This window comes from Otolemur garnettii, unplaced genomic scaffold (assembly GCF_000181295.1).
Source record: "Otolemur garnettii isolate 467f Iridium unplaced genomic scaffold, OtoGar3 scaffold00019, whole genome shotgun sequence".
NCBI classification, from domain to species: Eukaryota; Metazoa; Chordata; class Mammalia; order Primates; family Galagidae; genus Otolemur; species Otolemur garnettii.
The window spans coordinates 27,764,211-27,776,643 of NW_003852414.1; the positions used below are offsets into that span (position 1 = coordinate 27,764,211).

Genomic DNA, 12,433 nt, shown 5'->3' on the forward strand with positions numbered 1-12,433 from the left:
GCAACCTCCAACTCCTGGGCTCAAGCGAGTCTCCTGCCTCAGCCTCCCAAGTAGCTGGGACTACAGGCACCCACCACAACGCCTGGCCATTTTTTGGCTGCAACCATCATTGTTGTTTGGCGCGCCCGGGCTGTGGATTCGAACCCACCACCTTAGGTGTATGTGGCTGGCGCCTTAGCCACTTGAGCTACAGGCGCCGAGCCTGTAAATAAATTCTGAAAAGTAATTTTCAAAAAAGACTATGATTTCCCCCTTTTTTTTCCTGAAAAAGTCAGGGCTATTTCAGAATATAAGATACAAATAAATTACAGTAAAACAAAATATAAACTTCAGTTTCATGAAGAAATAAACAATAATGAGAAGATTGCTCTTCTCATGATTTTTTTCTTTTTTCAGACAGCCTCAAGCTGTTGCCCTGGGTAGAGTGCCGTGGCATCACAGCTCACAGTAACCTCCAACTCCTGGGCTCAAGCGAGTCTCCTGCCCCAGCCTCCCAAGTAACTGGGACCACAGGCGCCTGCCACAACGCCCGGGTATTTTTTGGTTGCAGCCATTATTGTTGTTTGGCAGGCCCAGGCTGGATTTGAACCTGCCAGCTCAGGTGTATATGGCTGGCGCCTTAGCCATTTGAGCCACAGGCGCCAAGCCTCTTCTCATGATTTTTGACACAGCAACATAAACATTGTCTCTGACCACAGTGTAAAGTGCAGAATGGTGGACACTATGGACATGAGTCACTGACAAACCAGCCACATAAGTTACAGCCCTTTTAAGTGATAACATGTGCAGAGAAAGATGTCTGTGACACTGCTGGATGGAAACAAACTAACTATACCCAGTAATTTACCTGCAGTTCCAGACACAGGTATGAGCAGACACACACACACACTTCTGTGAGAACATGACTTGCTATGGGACAACATTTCTGGGAATTTTTTCTTACTCTCTTCTAAATTGCCTGAATTATTTTATTTATTTATTTTTATTTTATTATTATTATTATTATTTTGCCAGGGCTGGGTTTGAACCCACCACCTCTGGCATATGGGGCTGGTACCCTACTCCTTGGAGCCACAGGCGCTGCCCATTTTTGGTTTTTTGGCACATCTTATTTTACTCAGGTAACAGTCTGATCACATATGGTCCTCTCAAATAAGTCAAATGTAATCCGATGTTAAAGCTTGGTCTTCAAACATTATTGATCTCACCAACATAAAACCACATCCACACCTCAGTGGCCACCAAACCACTCAGCACAGCTTCCTTAACTGTAAGCTGTTTGAAGCTACCAGTTTGAGCACTACTGACTATTTTTTCCAGGCTCTGAAAAGCTCTAAGGATCTCAGCAGGGGTTGGAGGAACCAGCTCAACCTTCAAGAAGTACCAAAATGTGGCCACTGGATGCTTTGAATACGTCACAGCAGCATTCACCAGCACCAGGGTCTTCTCTACGAGGTTATGGAGAAATTGAGCCATGGTGCTAGGATGGAAAGACAGTTGCCCCGAACAGCCAGCTTTGAATTTTTTTAATAGCAATTTAAAATTTTTTCTTTAAATCTTTTTTGAAAAAATAATGAGGATTCCTAATGACAAGATTATGAAAATAGACATTACTCAATTTTTGAAAGCAAAATCTAATGTTAACAGATTACTTTTCAATAACAATCTGCTGTGTCTGTGAAGTGAAAGTTTATTTTTTAGAAAAGTAGACACTGCAAAGAACTATTCTCAGTGTTGTGAGATTCCTGAGATTACGAAAATAAAATGATTTTCATTGAGAAAAATACCTATTATTGTCCCTTAAAATCTTCTAAAAATAGATAAATGAAATAAAGCTGTATGAGCTAAATTAAATCTGGTAAGGCAGCTGACAGTTGGGGGACAGAAAACCTATTCTTAGTGTTTTCCTTGCAACACTTTAAGGGACAGAGGTGATATAAGAATGAGTAGTCCTCTGATCACTACAAAATATTAGGAAAAGGCTTATTTTAATCTTCAATTTTATGCACTAATAGTTGGCTTCCATTTATTATTATTATTATTTTTTTTTTTTTTGAGACAGAGCCTCAAGCTGTCCCTCTGGGTAGAGTACCGTGGTATCACAGCTCACAGCAGCCTCCTACTCCTGGGCTCAAGCGAGTCTCCTGCCTCCGCCTCCCAAGTAGCTGGGACCACAGGGCCTGCCACAACGCCTAGCTATTTTTTTGATTGCAGCCATCATTGTTGTTTGGTGGGCCCGGGCTGGATTCAAACCTACCACCTTAGGTGTATGTGGCTGGTGCCTTAGCCACTTGAGCCACAGGTGCCGAGCCACCATTTATTATTTTTATCTGTATTGAAATTTGGCTATGGCATTTTATCTTCAAAATATTTTATCAGTACAGCTAATTAATCTATATTCTTTCTAAATATTTAGTTAGAAAAAAAACAGTAGAAAGTTATTCTGGTCTGAAACCATAGTTCCTAAGTTTTAGTCTAAATTCTCTTAATCCAAGAATATTTAAATATGGTCCATTACTCTCACATTATTAAAAATGCTTTATTCAAAGTTTTAAAATTTTGTTTTTAAAAAAAACCAACCCTAAAACTTCACCTTAAAGATATTTAAAATTCTATTAGAACATCAAGATAATTATTACCCCTTCTCCCAGGAAAGTAACTGGTAGCATTTATTTTTTTCTTGACTATAAAACAAGAGAATGAATCTAAAAGAAGTAACAATTTCTTAGGAAATTTTAAAGCTCAAGATAAAATTCTCTAGCTTCAAACTAAAAAACAGGCTTTCTGAGCCGTATCAGAGAGTAGCTCACAGGCTATATAAATGCATAATTCAAGATTTTGTTAAGAAAGTACAGTGAAGGCTACGTTAACCAGTTTGTTGTATTTCAAATTGTATATAATACCAGCACATTTTACCCCATAAATGCATTATTGTACACAGCTATGATTTAATTAAAAAAAAAAGATTTTGCATAGACCTACAGCATCATTCCAGCAAGTATAATTATATTACAGTGTAAAAATATCTAGATTGACAAAGGCAAAAAGAAAGTCAAAGAGAAGAAAAGACAGCATAGGGCAATCATGTTTCTGTGTGAGCCTATATACTGTGAAATTTTTTAAATTTTCATCTAATCAGTAAAAAGTAGAGCAAACACATACAGAAAATGTAGTGAGACAACCTGATGGTGGACTTTGAGGGAAGAAGTGTTATTACACATCTTCTTCAAAGTTGTAATTACTGAATTTCCATTCTTAATATAAGACATGTAAAACATCTATAGTGAAGTTACAACTGTCCTCAAAAGTCCCGTATTTTTGTCTAAGTTCTTTACTATGAAAATAAGGAATATTAAATATATAAGAGCTGTGGCTGTAAAGAGACGGGTGTGCCCTGACTGCATTCTCTAATCCCATGTCCCTATTATAAGCCCCCATGTGACCAGTGATACTGCCTCTTTTTCTTTCTCTTTAGTACTGTCACTGCCTTAGTGCTCTTATTCTTAAGAGCTCATTAATTTTCTTTCTTTCTTTTTTTTTTTTTTTTGAGACAGAGCCTCAAGCTATTCCCCTGGGTAGAGTATTGTGGCATCACAGCTCACAGTAACCTCCAACTCCTGGGCTCAAGCGAGTGTCCTGCCTCTGCCTCTCAAGTAGCTGGGACCACAGGTGCCTGCTACAACGCCTGGTTATTTTTTGGTTGCAGCCATTGTTGTTGTTTGGTGGGCCCGGGCCGGATTCAAACTCGCCACCTTAGGTGTATGTGGCTGGGGCCTTAGCCACTTGAGCCACAGGTGCTGAGCCAATTTTCTACTTTCTCTAGTATAAAATTCTTACCACAAAACAGCATATATATTTTGCTTTTAAAGTGTACAATCCAAATCCATGAGAGAACAAAATACCGGTACTGATGCCACTCCTCCATTCCAGGTGTGAATATGTGGAACCCCATGTACACTGACTTCCGGCAGAGAGGGCACACTCTATAGCCTCAGAGAGGAGGCTACAAATTGAGACTTGATGCTGATATATCAAACTCGGACTGATCATCACTTACAGACACGTGGAATTTAGAGATGTGGCTGATAAGTCATCATCACACAGTTTTAACACTATCCCAACTGTGGGGTGAGCATGCATGGCAGTGTCAGTTAGCTGAGCACACCAAAGGGGCACCAACCACAGTGACTTAGGGAAGATAGAGTGTATGCTGTAGTCTTCCCACCACACTGGCAGGAAATTATTTTTGACTGATGATGTCACAGAAGGGTAAATTATGAAAACAACTTTTTTTGAAGTGTGAAGGATCATTTAAATTTTTCAAGTACTATAAAAAATATTCCCAAACTGATCTGAATCTAGACAATTTGAATGGTTCCAAATAAGTATTTTAATAATAGCAAGTATCACATGAAACCGGCTACAATAAAATAATTGTTAACTCATCCCCATCAATGCCATGTGTAATGCAGTGCTCAGTCACCACACATCACTTGTATTCACAGACACACAACATTCTGCAACCAGCAAGCATAGGATGTATATTCTTCAATGGGAAAAATGAATTAGCTATCAGGAAATTTCATTTTGCTTTAAATAAAATAATTAGAATTCTTTATATACAACTGTCCCATCTCTCCACCCTCTAAATAAAATATATGCAAAAAACAAACTAACTCGTGGTATGACAAAAGTAAGGCAACATTACATGGATATAAAATGGGAAATAGATAAAGAATGCTTCCAACAATGTGCCTTTCCCTAGCTGTATTTTCTGAATGGTATAAATTGTACAGTTTATTAGAAAGTGCTTGGTGAACGGATGTTGGTATGGCATCGTGTTTCTGACTTCCAAAGGCCAACCAATGAAGGTGTCAGATCAGCCAGAGGCAGGTGTAAGGTGAGGGAAGAGAAGGTATTTTCATGTGATTAAAACTTTCTAAAATCCCACCCTGAATATGGTATCACCATTTCAGAAAGAGAACCCCCACCCTCCATCCTTTAACCACTCTCCTGGCATGACCACCTGTGATATTCTCGTGAGGCTATTGAGTCAGTTCCAACCCTCGACCCAGCACAGGAAAGCTCGTAGGTACTCACCCTGCACACTGGGCACTGCCAGGGACTACTGCTGTCTCTAAGCCTGAACTCATCAGACAAACACTTGGAATGATACACACGAAAACACAGGTCACATATCAACACCTCTCCAGGCAAATGGCATTCAAAACAATACCAGTCATGATTTTCTGTTTCCCAGTCCTACAAAAAATACAAAATAATTTTGTATGACATTTTGTCAAAATCTGCAATGACTAAAAACAAAATTGAAACTAAAGTCCATCAGAAATTAGGCATTATAAATAATTTCAGACATTTACTGTATTAAAACAAGAGGGAAAATACCTAAAAGTTTACTTCTGTATATTTTAAAATCCTTCCTGAACATATTAATATTCAGAAATATCTTAAGGCAATCGGATAGGATAGTAAAACAAGTCCAAAATGAAATAAGTCCAAAGCCAATTCCAGTTCTAACATTATTTTTCATGTTAAAATATTATCTAATCATTTTTTTAGTAAACTGAGTACCCCAAACCAATTTACAGCTTAGCATTCCAAATAAACAAACCTTTGTTTTATTCTGCTTTTAAAATGTGTATATATAAAATAAGTACTTGACACACTGTGGGAACAGAGAAAACAGTAGTGAATGGTGATGCTCACTATTCTCCTCTTCCCGTTGGTGGTATTAGATGCTTTATTAAAAATAACCACTAACCAGAATGTCCATGTTCTGATATGTTGTCAAATGTTCAGAGTCTGTAGAATTTGGAAAAATAAATTAAAAATGTGAAAGTACCTAAGGGAGATTACCATAGACAATTAAAAAAAGGAAGTAGATTTCCTAATTGTGGCTACTCCTAGAAATGAAAGACCATGACCATAGGTGCACACTTTTCATCATTTTTCATACAGCCAATACCATTTAAATGTAAATAGGAAGACTGTTAGAAGTTCTCTTAGTTTAGAATTTATCGTAAATACCACTCTTAGCTTTAATTATAAAACACTTATGTTAAGAGTGAGGTGCTGATTCTCACCCTTCATTTGTAGATGTGGAAACCAAATGAACAAGACACCGTTAGCATCATCAGACCCCTTCCAGTGGGGGCCCCCTGACATTCCAAATTTGGGTTCTGCCATCATTTTCTTTTACTTTTTCCCCAATAAGTGGGCTCTATACAGCACTCCCTGAGGAAGCAGTGACTTCTTTAGAAATGAGATGTACATGTGCCTCTGACTGGCTGTACTGCCCATTTTTTCAAAAAGAAAGTCACCAAGGTTCCAAAATTAATGTCTTCCAACCCACATCCAGAGTCATGCCTCAAGTGCAGTAGCAAATCCTGCAAAAATGTAAATGTCCTGGCTGCTCTTTATTAAATAAGTGGTTTTTATTGACTAAAGTAATAAAGAAAAAGACATAAGCATTCTTAGTTATTTGCTGTAGATGTATACATTTTGCAAACTGACTGGTGGAATAATTTCAGTTGGACTAAAGTCATATGGTATTGATTTTACATAAAACACTCATTGTGCATGGCAGAAAAAAAAATCTACTCCACAAAGTTTGACACAGTGCATCATGACATCATAGTGTATGTATGTGGCCCTTGGCTGTATTAAAACAACACTCACTAAAACAACAACAAATGAGGTTTCAGGGGAGATGAGATGTCTTGTTCTAAATTCAAAGCAAAGTATTTCAGAATACTTTTAAATATTCATAGGTATTTGATTTTGGTGGTTTTTATCCAATTCGATATTAAAAAAAGAAACTGACATCTCTCATCATTTGAATTTTTTACATTGGTTCATCTCCATGTAATGGTCCCAATGGCAGCTACTAGGCTAACTGAGAAAGGGATGTGAGGGTTTCCTGCTGTGCATGGGCCCCGCCTCCGTGTCACTTTCTTATTACTCTTTCCCCACAAAATGAAGATGAAAATGGGTCTTTCTTCAACAGGATATTTAATTCTCATACTAATTTTTCACAATAATTATTGAAATGCAAGTATAACTGAAATGAAGTAAAAATAGGGAAACATTTTGATATTTGTTTATATAAATGGCATATTACTAACTCCACTCTCTGATATAAAAGAATACATGGGGTGGCAAAGGCAGTGCTGTCCATTCTTTTAATCATGGCAATAGTTGTTCAGGATATACAAAACATGCAAAAGTCAAGTTCAAAAGTTATATGATTTTGAATCCAGGAAACATTTTTCTGAGGTATAAATGATATAGGCACGCTTATTATAGGCCACGTTGCCTATAATTTGTCTTTCAGTAATTAGAAATCATTTACATAGTGCTTCTCACTAACATTCACTCATGTATGCCAGTAAGCTAACTCTGTATTTTTGCGGGATCCCAACAAATGTCATCAACTAGAGACAGCCTGAGTAGCAGCGTCTGTGAGATGCCACCTCAAAACAAGAAAGCTTTACAAAAGCAAACCGATCAGCATAAAATTCAAAAATAGTAGAAATTGTATGGTGTTAACAAACAATTCTATCAAGAGTTAAACAAGCTAATCTAAATTAAGATAAACAAAAGAAATTAAGATAATACAAAAACAATGCTGAATTAAAGTAAAATAACATAGTGCAAAATTAGTTCACCTTGTCTGGGGTTGCTGTCTTGGAGAAAGGCTACATACTGTAGGCCTTTCAAAATAAAAACAAAATGATCTTGGGTCTCTCTACTATAATTTTGCTTTATATCAGGCAATACACAAGGCTAAAGGATTTCATACATGGTCAAATTGTTTATTATTTCCTGTATGACTTATGCTGTTTGCAGATGATATGAATTGATAACTTACAAATGTGCCAATCAAGTATTAATAAAACAGGAGCCTGCAAACACTGGGGCCTCTACTCTTCACATTAACATGGAAGTGGTAAATGGACATAGAGAAAATCTCTCTCTAGGAATTCATGTGCCATGAAATCTCTGATGATGGTAGAAAAACACTTTCCTAGTAAATAAATGTGGTCCCACTGTAAACTGCACAGGAGTGAATGTGTGAATGTGTGCCTGAGTGATGTGCAACTGTTTCACACTGGATGTTTTTAACATTGCAAGTGAGGAACATGCAAGTGGTGAACACAATACCTCCCCATAGCAAGAAATTTACACAGGCTGTCCTCAGACCCAGTAGGGAAACTGCTTGCCTGGCAGCAGCCTGTTGTTCTAGATCTGGGGTCCTCAAACTTTTTAAACAGGGGGCCAGTTCACTGTCCCTCAGACCATTACAGGGCCGGACTGTGGGCCTCAGGATGGCTGCTAAGCAGGATAGGCAGTGGTGGCAAAAACACCTGGCATGCCAGATATATACCCTAGGTGGGCCGCATGTGGCCTGCGAGCCGTAGTTTGAGGATGTGGCTTGGTTGAGTATCTGGAGCCGGACTGGTTTAAATCCTGCTCCAAGAACTCATGGCTGTACAATCTTGGGCAAAATGTTTAGCGTCTATGTGTGTGCCACTTTCTATCAGTAAAATGAACAAAATTACAGTAGTTTATAGGGTTTTTGTAAGAATCAAATGAATCATGTACACAGTACCTAGAAGAATGCCTGGCACTGTGCAAGCACTCAGAAAGTGCTAGCTGGCATTGTCACCTGCCTAGCGCAGGGATTGACCACATCAGAGTATGATGCAACGTGCTTATAATTATCCATGTGTGCACATTTCTTTTCCAGGCACTTTAAAATTCATTATTACTTCTAATTTTCACAACATTTCTCTATGCTGGATAGGGCAAGAAATATTAACTGTGATTTAGAAACAAAACTGAAGCACAGAGAGCCACTCAGTCAAGCACGCAGCCAGGTGTGTGAAGATGCTCAAACTGTAATCCACCTTTATTAACAATTCAAAAGAAATTTTAATTTTTAAAGTAATTTCCTATTTCTGCTTAATAAGCAGATAAACATTACACTACCAATATGTGTGTTTGAGATAGTAGTTTAATGTAGATACAATATAAAAATAACTCTCTACAGGGGCGGTGCCTGTGGCTCAGTGAGTGGGGCGCCGGCCCCATATACTGAGGGTGGTGGGTTCAGGCCCTGCCCCGGCCAAACTGCAACAACAACAAAAAAATAGCCAGGCATTGTGGTGGGCACCTGTAGTCCCAACTACTCGGAGGCTGAGGCACAAAAGCTGGAGGTTGCTGTGAGATGTAATGCCACGGCACTCCACCTCTACCGAGGGCAACAAAGTAAAACTCTGTCTCTTAAAAAAAAAAAAAACAAAAAAAACCTCTCTACAATTCTAGATTTAGTTTAATTCTACTAAGAAATTTAATTAATCATTGGAAGCTAAGAATTTGATGGTTACATATTTCCAATAATTTTAAATATTATTTTTTGAAAGAAATAATGTGACATTCCTTATAGTAGAACAGAATTTTGACAGAAGGAAAAAGAAACACACATACATATATATGTATATATATATACAACACAGTATATATATAGCAGAGTGTGTGTATATATATATATATATATATATATATATAAAACAACACAGAGTATATATAACACAACACAGCAGGATCCAAAAATATTCAACTGAATAATATTGAAATTCTTTACCAAAGCAAAAATTTGAATGTAAGTATATTACAGTTTAAATGCACATTGAATCCCGGTATAATTGATTTCTACTTAATCAGTACTTAATTAGTAAATGAATTATTTATTTTTATAACTAAGACAGGGAATGGACACCTGGAGGGAATACATAGTTCTACACATGATTAAAATAAATATAACACATTTTTAAAAGTCAACAGGTCTAAAGAACATCAAATTTTTCCCTAAGGGTATTAAAAACCCTACGACTAATTAATTTATGACAACTATAATTAGAATGAGAAAAAGGCCAAGACCTAAAGTTTGAAAAAATCGTATGGTACCATGCTATATTTATGTATTTTATATATTTTTATAAACTTGGGAAGCCAAGCTTAGGTAGAATGCAGGAGGCCTCTCAATATTTTTCTCAGAAATAAAGCAAGGACTCATTTCTCTTTTTTTTTTTCTGGAGACAGTGTCTCATTTTGTCGCCTTCGGTAGAGTGCCGTGGTGTCACAGCTCATAGCAACCTCCAGCTCTTGGGCTTAGGCAATTCTCTTGCCTCAGCCTCCTGAGTAGCTGGGACTACAGGCACTCGCCACAACACCCGGCCATTTTTTGTTGCAATTTGGCCAGGGCCAGGTTTGAACCCGACACTCTCAGTATATGGGGCTGGCACCCTACTCACTGAGCCACAGGCGCCACCTCCAGGACTCATTTCTTGCTGTGGCTACTCATGGTGTTATTTGTGAAGAATAAGGCCATAAATTTCAATCCTGTCTCTTATCTGGAAGATGTAAGCAAAGCTAAATTTCAAGAGAAATAAAACTCAAACTTCCTTGAGACTGATCATTTTGAGTTGGCAGGAACAGATGATGGGAAAGCAGTCTTGACCCACTGAGACTAAGATGCAAGCCCATTTACCCATCTGAGTCCCCTGAAATCACTACAAGACATGCATTTTCATCCATTGAGTTTTTTTAATAGGTGTCAAAAACTTTAAGTGAGAAAAATCACAGAATCTATCCTACATTTCATTTAAAAAGATGCCTCTGAAGCCTGTTTGAAAGGAGCAGGATGTCCTGCCTGTAGTCAGCGCCCGCTATAGCATAAGGGTCTCACTGCAGCAGGCATGGCCCATGTTTCTGTTCCAACCTCTCTGGATTCACAAGCAGCTCAACCGAAAACATAAGCTGCTATTCCTGAACTCCCAGATTAAGAAATGAGGCCCCAAGTTCAAATTTGGCAAGTTAAGTAAAGGGAGAAGTAGTTTTAAAGCTAACATCTTTTTTATTTTTGCATTTTTAAGTCATTCTCAACACTACTGAAGAGATTATTTTTGTTTACTTATTTATTTTAGACAGTGTCTCATACTCTGTCGCCCTGGGTAGAGTGCGTCATCAAGAGAGAACCTCAAACTTCGAGGCTTAAGCCTCCACCTGGAGTTACAGGTGGCTACCAAACACACCTAGGTAGTTTCTTTATTTTTAGTTGAGACAGGGTCTCACTCTTGTTCAGGTTAGTCTTGAACTCCTGAGCTCAAACGATCCATCTGCCTTGGTCTCTGAGAGTGTGGTGGTTACAAGCGTGAGCCACTGCGCCTGGTCTAGATTACTTAATTTCAAATCAAAGTATCTGTAAATAGTAGTGTAGCTTTGTGTCTGGTAAATAAATAACAATGCCTCAGTTTCAAAATAAATCTTTGATATGCAAATGAACCAGACTCAAGGCTGCCTGCCTTATTGTATTACATTAAATACTTTGGTGAGAACTTCTCATCTTCAGTGAGCAGCTTATTAGTTAAGAGTTTAACTCATGAGGGATTAACTTATATTAATTACAAAGAGAGCTACTAAATACCAAATGCTCAGCCCAGAAAATGTAAAATTCTGCCTATTCTTTAAATTATGAAAATAAAGGGGGTGAAATACTGTGAAGAAATATAGATTGAAGGTAGTCAGCCATGTGTATTTCTTCAGAGCACACAGATGATGAAATAATTTTGGGCCCCTGAGAACATGTAGCATTTTCTTTTAAAAAAAACAAAAGAAGGTCTTGATATAAAAAATACTGAATGATCACAGACCACCAAGTTTCACTCTGTGCCAGTCTAATGGTCCTTAACCAATTTAATTTATAAAACTGAAAACTATCTTTAAATGACTTATTTGAACCCTAGGAGTGAATGGTAATGATACACCAATCTGGAAGTATAAGATGACCATAAGACATTTATAGGAGTGTTTCTAAGCTTCTGCAAGTTTGTCATTTTAAAATTGGTTGAATTTGTTGGTAAATTACTTCACCTATTTTTTTTTTTAAGAGATAGGGTCTTGCTATATTGCCCAGGCTGTTTCTCGAACTTCCAGTCTTAAGTGATCCTCCTCGGTCTCCTAAAGTTCTGGGAGTAGATGTAAGCTATCATGCCTGGCCTTATAACTACTGTTTTTAGAGGCCAACAAAGTTAAAAAAAAAAAAAAAAAAAAAAAGCTTTACTACCCATTTTTAAAATGACAGAACTGCTTAGGAAAGGAACATTTGTAACTTTGAAGTAAATGTTTAAAAATAGATAACTAACAACATCCAACATCCTCCCTTCCCAAGGCCATACACATCTTCTTGACCTTTTCCTTGCTTGGTACTAAGTCAGAAAGTCAAGATGAATAATAACATACACCTTTCAATTTAGAAACTCAAGTTTTTGGCTCGGCACCTATAGCTCAACCGGCTAAGGTGCCAGCCACGTACACCTAAGGTGGTGGGTTCGAATCCCCAGCCTGGACC

General features: G+C 37.8%; 1 protein-coding gene and 1 pseudogene across 3 annotated transcripts in view; both read right to left on the minus strand.

Moving 5' to 3' along the window:
- ZMYND11 (zinc finger MYND-type containing 11) overlaps window positions 1-12,433 on the minus strand; it is a 79,259-nt gene that overhangs the window by 32,285 nt on the left and 34,541 nt on the right. For 2 of the 3 annotated variants that reach the window (XM_003786847.3, XM_023511375.1), the window contains exon 4: window positions 5,101-5,262. The exons of the other annotated variant lie outside the window; for it this stretch is intronic. In XM_003786847.3, coding sequence (XP_003786895.1) covers window positions 5,101-5,262 — 162 coding nt within the window. The remainder of the gene's footprint in view (window positions 1-5,100; window positions 5,263-12,433) is intronic. 3 annotated transcript variants of the gene reach the window in all.
- LOC105886690 lies at window positions 1,148-1,505 on the minus strand (annotated as a pseudogene).